A 7,456-nucleotide genomic window follows, 5' to 3' on the forward strand; every position below is an offset into this window, starting at 1 on the left:
AGTATGGTTTTTATTTTCCATTTCATTTTTATAAAAATCATTTTCATACAGTGGGAAGTTTGCCACTCTGATTAAACCCTCCTTTCCACACATTTTGTTGCTCTAAAATTGGTGAGTGTTGAGGATTTTGAAATTCTGTGAACCTTACCCTGCAATTCACTTCATTAGACACAGTCAAAAAGATAGGAAGGACTAGTTTATCCTTCCCAAATTATTAACTTTGCTGACATAAACTACATTCAAATGTAAGCACTTCTTAAGGCATTTTATCCATAAATAGCTTATTTACCTTAAAAAAAACTTGTCTGTTCAGCAAGTGAGTACTTACATGTCCTAAAATTTCAGTTTAAATAGCTCCAGGGTCCTGACTTTTCCTGCATGTCTAGGATAGAATTTGGTGTCTGTCTGTGGAGTGTTTAGAAAGCATTGTTAGATGTCGTGGGCTGGTAAGATGGCTCAGTAGATAAAGGTATCTGCTGCCAAGCATAATAACCCGTGTTCAATCCCTGGAACCTACATGGGGGGAAAGAGGGAACCAACTTTCACAAGCATCCTTTGACTTCCACACACTCGTGATGATCAGGAGTTCAAGGTCATCCTTGGCTACATAGTAAGTTTGAGGGCAGCCTGTATTATGTGTGACTCTGTCTCAAAAAAAGGGGATGAGGTATGGTAAGAGCTTGTTTGGTGTGAAGAGTAGAATAAAACATTTGAAAGTTATAATTTGAACCAAGGGCTAATATTCAAAATATGAAAAGAATTCAACAAGAAAATAAATTACTCTGTTAAAATTGATAATAGAAGTGAACAGATATTTCTAAAAGGAAGACCTATAAATTGCCAATAGATATATAAGAAATTCTTAAAATCTCTAATCTCCCTAGTGAGAAAAAAAAGGAGGCAAAGAATTTGAAAATGAACAAGGAGGTACCCCTCCTTGGGAGGTTTTAGAGGGAGGAAAGGGAAGAGAAATTTTGTTAATTATATTTGTGATGTATTGTTTCCTCCGATATACTGTGTCTCCCAGTAAAACTTGCCTGGAGATCACAGGAAAAAGCCAGCCACTATATAGAAGTCAAGCAATGGTAGCACATGCCTTTAATCTTATCACTTGGCAGGCACGGCTCTGTCTGTATCTATGTGAGTTCAAGGTCACACTGGGAACAGAGCCAGGCATGGTGGAACACACCTTAAATTCTAATACTAGTTAACCGTGGAGGCCTGGAAGTCTGTACAGACAGACAGGAAGTGACAGAGCTGGGCAGGAAAAGGAAGTGATGTAGTTGAATGGAGAGAGCAAATCAGATGGCAGAACAGCAAGCCATATAGGCGTGGGTAGACAGGAAGTAACTTGCCTTTTGGAAGCTGTGGAGTTGGTGAGGTGAGGTTAGCATGTGGCTGTTCCTATTTCTCTGATCTCTCTCAGGTTTTTACCCCTATATCTGGCTCCGTGTTTTCTATTAATAAGATCATTTAGAAATTCATCTACATATATTATAATCTCAAAAAAAAGTTGAAACAAAAATTGGGCCCTTACTCTATGGCTAGGTAAGCTTATTTCCAATGTCATGAAAATGTGTTCCACCAATGACAAGAAGTTGCACCTATGAAGACAGTATAGTTTCCTAAATAAGACCTGCACAATAACAACACCAACTGATGTGCCAACATGGATGACAAAAATCATACAAGGCTCAACCCCTAGATGAAGAGAGGGAGAATCAGTCTTTCCTAGGGACGAGCTCCCTGATAGGTTATCCAACCCCAAGTAGTCATCCCTAGAAGCTAATACATGTGAGCACACTAAATGGACTCAGCAGATTACTTTTTATATGCATGTGTATATAGATATGTAAAAATTATAATTGAAGGAGAGACCTTAAAGTTGAGGGGGAATAGAGGGAGAATTGGGAGGAGTTATAGGACAGTATGAGGTGAAAATGATATGAATACAGTACTCTTGTATGACATTCACAAAATGTTTAAAATAAAGAAAAAATGCCAAGTCAAATATACAGTGACTTGAGGAACTGCATTAGATGTTTATCTCCAAGAATGAGGACATACATTATTTATTATTGTTGTTGTTGTTATTATTAGTATTAGTATTATTTAGCTCTCTCCTCTAGCTGTAGTTATCACTTATAGAAAAATACCAAATGAAGAACATAAATAGCCAGGGCAAAGGAGTAAGGATATTTGGTTCCTGTATCACAAAACTATGACGAGCAAAGAGTTCAGGAAAATCCTGTAGGTTTATTGCATCCATGGAGGCAGCCTCTATGGGTCATGGAGGCACAGAAATGTACAAGGACACTGGGGAGATAGAACACATTTATACAACTGTATGGGCATGCACAAAGTGGATTGTCACCAGGAAAGAAATAAGTGCCCCCTGTTGTCCACAGTTTAGCATGGCACTAGCAGTTTGGCCTTGCTTTTTCTTGTTGCTGATAAATTATTTTATAGAGTATCAGCAACAGAGAAGGTCATTCTGTGACCATGATGCATCAAGGCAGTAGCAATAAATTGTGATCATGTATGAATACAGACTAAATGTGAACGATGTCAAAACCACAAAAAATGACTAAGTAGTCCCCTATCTAGCTAATGTGAATGGCTATTGCTTTTTCATGAATGATGGTTTTAGCCTCTGGCTGGTCTTTGCCATTCATAAAAGAACTTATTTAGAAACCATCAACAACTTTTCCTGACTTTCTTATAGCATACAACTCCAAAATAAACCTAGATATCATGGTAAATATGTCCTGCTTTGCCCTGGAGCTTACTGGTTTTAGAACTGAAAGGACAACATTCTGGGAATTGCCATAATTTCAAACCAAATAAGATGGTTGGCCAATGTCCTGCTTCTTTAAATTCCCTAAAGCATGCCTAGTCTTACTGAGATGCTCCATGGTTTCTAAAAGTGCACATTTGGTTTTTGCTGTTCAAAAAAGAGTGATAAGCCCTACATCTTAAACTACAAGGCTTCTTAAATTTTATTTCTAAGATTATAATATAATTACATCATTTCTCCATTTATTTTCCTCCCTCTAAGCCCTCCCATATACTATTCAAGATGTAGGACTTGGCAGTCCTAAAATAGAAATGAGCTGAAGGAAAGGGAGGAGGAACCAAAGAGAAGGGAGTGGTCAGGTGCATGGGTTGCAGCAACTAGATTGGTTTTCTAAAATGGTAGTCTCCAGCTTTGATGAAGCACGAGGTGGTGGAAGGGGGAAGGTCAATCTATATGCTTTTGTGGTAGGGTGAATTGTTCCTCCATCCTTTGTGGCAAAGCAAATAGAACAAACCACTAAGGAAAGGATGGCAAGTACAAACTCACTTCCCCTTATGTTATGAAATAACCACTCTGAATTATATTTATCAACTGCATCACAAGTAGTTTCTATATGAGGGCCATTTCTAGGAAGGGAGAAATCCAAGGCTAGACCAGTTAGCAGTGACAATACTACTAAAGGCAAAGCTGAAGTTACAGGTTTAATCATTCACAGTTGACATTGTTCATTGTTAAAAGTACAATATTCGTTGAATGAAGTAAAGGTGTATTGTTATATGCCAATAAATGTTAATTACTACAGTTATGATTTTGCTACATTTTATTGTTTAGGTTGTTATTTAAATTGACACATAAAAGCATAAAAGTTGTGCATATTAATGTGGTGATTTATGACGTTTCGATGTACATACATACATAAGTATGGGTAAATCTCTAACTCCTTAAACACTGATCATTTCTTTATGGTGAAACCATAAACATATACTTATTTTGCTTATAATACAGCTCACAGCATCTTGCTATCTAAAGTCCCCACTGTGCAATAAACAGAAATGCAGAGCTTCTTACATCTAACTGCAGTAGTATTTCTCTGTCCTGCCTCACTTCACTCATTGTTTTTTTTCTATTTTATTTTTCTCTATTTCTTTCTCCTCCTCCCCTTCATTCCTTCTTCCTTTCTTCTCTCTTTTTCCCTCTCCTCTCTCCCTCATTTTTGAGAAGGATCTCACTGTGTAGTTCAGGCTGGCTCTGAACTTATGATCCTCCTGCCTCAGCCTTGCAAGTGTTGGAAGTATAGCCATGTATCACTGCCACCTGGGTGCTATAACTTTATAAAGTGTGCTTATTTTATTTTATATATATTTTGAGATGAAGTTCTCATTTTATTTCCTATATTGCCCTCAAATTCTCCATTCTTGAGCCTCAGCTTCCTCAGCAGTTCTGATATCAGGGGTGTATCATGGTACTTGGCTTGCTGTGCTTAATTTCCAAACAGGGCTAATGGTGGACCTTTAAGAAATTATTGTCACTCATATATGTATCATATAAGTATGGCTGCTTCCTGTTAAAAAGTCTGTTCAGAGCCACATATTGACATGATGGTCCACGTGCCTTTTGAAGAGACTTACCATGAGTAACCCTTGGTAAATATTTTAAATTCAGCAATGGGGTACTCACATTTCACACTATGTTACTCCCTACTGTACACTTGCAAAGAAAGTTTTGAGACTAGGACTACTATTTAACTAGATACTGTTTGTATTTTAAAAATAGGAGGAGAGGCCGGGCGGCGGTGGCGCACGCCTTTAATCCCAGCACTCGGGAGGCAGAGGCAGGCGGATCTCTGTGAGTTCGAGGCCAGCCTGGGCTACCAAGTGAGTTCCAGGAAAAGGCGCAAAGCTACACAGAGAAACCCTGTCTCGAAAAACCAAAAAAAAAAAAAAAAAAAAAAAAAAAAAAAAAAACAAAAACAAAAATAGGAGGAGATTCAACAGCAGAATATGGTTGTGCACAGCCAAAGAAACCCAGAACGCCCTGATCTTGAAGCTTGAATAAAAAAGGAAGTCATTGTTTGTTTGTTTGTTTTAGACTAGGTTTAATCTCCAATCTTCACCAGAAAGCTGCATTAATTTATTTCTATAAGATCAAAGGACTTATAAAAGTATAAGAACATTCAGGGGAGGCTAATGAGATTGTTTTAGCTTGAAAAAGAAATGTGCTCGGCTGTACCCCTAGCAATGCCTAGAGCATATTACAAAAGACAGCAAATAGAGTCCTGGTGTAATTTTAAAATTTTTGTACTGCTGAAATGCTTCTTCACCTGAGTTACCTATAGTCAGAGAAAGAAGAAGCTCAATTTCATAACAGTGTTAGTAAACTGCCATGTTTCAAGTGTATAACTCTTCTATTATTAAACAAGGTTTTATTGTTTTCTTTTTATGGTTCTGAATTCTGCTTAAATCGGATTGCATTAATTTTCTTATAGACAATTCTTGCCCGTGAAAAACAACAAAATACTGTATTCATTTGCTTACAGCTCTTTCTCTGAAATAATAACCCTCTCTCGCAGGCCCTCTGGCTATGTCTGGGGTAAATAAATACATATACCCACCCACAGTATAGATGACTGGGTTCTAAAGTCTACTTCTTCACAGTTTTAGAAAACCATTGACTTTTTTCTTATGTTTTAAGTTTTTAATTAATTTATTTTTATTTTATGTTCATTGGTGATTTGCCTGCAGGTATGTCTGTGTGAGGGCAACAGATCCTCTGTAACTGGAATTATAGACAGTTGTGAGCTGCCATGTAGGTTCTGGGAATTGAACCTGGGTACTCTGGAAGAGCAGCCAATGCTCTTAACCACTAAGCCATCTCTCCAGTCCATGAAAGCCATTTACTTTTAAAGTGTCATTCTTTTTTTCAAAATGAAAACATGAATTCCCAGAAGTACCTTCCCTTACACAGCTGATAAAGTAGACGATTTGGTTTACTGATGAACTCATGAAGACACATTTCCAAGGGTAATCTTTAGTTTTGGTAAGAATTCTTCTGCTGTGGACTTTTTCATGGGAAACATTTCTTAGGGAGTCATTTGCATGTATTCATCCCTTAGATAGACTCAGATCTCCGTGCACACAGCAGGGTCGGAGACTCCTCTCTGTCAGTTTCTCCAGCTTAAAATTTGCTACTGTCTAATAGTACAAATGGATCAGTTTTACAGTTTCATGGAAACACATACAACCAATTGTCCAGAGATAATGAATCCAACTGAAACATTTTAAATAACCCCAAAATGAAAATGTTATTTTAATGTTGACAGAGGTAAAGGTACAGCATATTAAAAAGCAGTTACACAATGCATGCCGAAGAAACTAATAAAGCTATGCAAACCTGAAAATAGGGATCCTTTCATTAGTTGTTCCTGGCCTTGGAACAAATTAAAAAATATTGACTAAGAATAAAATAATTTCAGGTTGTGTTGGGCCAGGAAACTTAATGTAAAATTGTAAGACTTCATTTCTTTGCCAGATCATACACGAATTCTAGATTGGGAATACAGTTTTAAACCACATGAAAACATTAATTCTCTTAGGGAATCAGTCATTACTTACCAAAATTTGCCATCTCTATTGTCTGGTTACCAGCCTCTGGAGCATTGTAAATCACAACAGCATCAGCATTCTTTCTACCCGCTGTTCGAATTTTTTCAGAAAATGTGCAATTACCTCTTTCTATCAGCGCGATCCAGGGCTTATCAGTGTTAGTAAATTCGGTGTGGTAGTCGCAAGCTTGGTAGTTACTGTTGTTCTTAGGGATGCCCACCACTCCCATAGCATTAGCCACTGGTGAGGCTAATCCGTAGACACCACACTCACATGTTTCTGTCTTGGTATAGTTGCTGGTTTCATTGAAGTAAGTCACAGTCACATAGGCATTCATTGAAAACGATGCTGTACTTTGAAGTAAAAAGGTAAAAATTGCCAGGCAATGAAAAAAACTGTTCTTAGTCTTCCAATTCATTTCTTGTTCATTTGGTCATAAACACTTAAGATGTCTGCAGATATTTCCAACTATCAGTCACCATTGTCCACTAACGTCCCTTCTAAACAGAAGTTTGAAATTTCAGTTGCAGGCAGGTAACTGATCTCACCTCTAGCAACGTAAGCTCTGAATACATCAGCTCTTTTTCACTTTATCTACATCCCCTTCTGCTTGTCCCTCCTCCAACTGTACACTGACACAACATTTAGCCAGACTATCTTAGTAATTAACACTATCAATTTTACTCTACATATCATCAGGATAGGATGACTTCCTGCAGTGAATTTTTCCCTTCTTACTGTTCCAGCTAATGCACTTTGATAAACACGGAGTGGATTGGAATGAGGAACTGGACTCTCGGGAATCCCACGTGACAAGTCTGAAAGTCACCTCTCCTGGAATATTTAAAGCACAAAACTGGTTTTCCAAGCCCTGCTGAAATATGCTATCAACAGTTGAGCTGGGAATAAGTTAAAATCTCTAATTTTAATTGCTATGGCTCTAGTAGAAAGGATTTTATTACCTTTTCCTCTCCAATTTTGTGAATTACTTTCTGAGGAGGTTCCCCAAGGAATAGCCTCTGTTACCTCATTTACTCGTTAGAAGTAAACATACTTT

General features: G+C 37.6%; 1 protein-coding gene across 1 annotated transcript in view; it reads right to left on the minus strand.

The window, feature by feature from the left end:
• Rnf128 (ring finger protein 128) overlaps positions 1-7,152 on the minus strand; it is a 111,576-nt gene extending 104,424 nt beyond the window's left edge. Inside the window, exon 1 of the mRNA XM_042268982.2 lies at positions 6,409-7,152. Within this exon, the coding sequence (XP_042124916.1) occupies positions 6,409-6,817 (409 nt within the window). The 5' untranslated portion in view covers positions 6,818-7,152. The remainder of the gene's footprint in view (positions 1-6,408) is intronic.
• Positions 7,153-7,456: the final 304 nt, after the last annotated feature.

The sequence above is a fragment of the Peromyscus maniculatus genome, chromosome X (genome assembly GCF_049852395.1).
Source record: "Peromyscus maniculatus bairdii isolate BWxNUB_F1_BW_parent chromosome X, HU_Pman_BW_mat_3.1, whole genome shotgun sequence".
Lineage (NCBI taxonomy): Eukaryota > Metazoa > Chordata > Mammalia > Rodentia > Cricetidae > Peromyscus > Peromyscus maniculatus.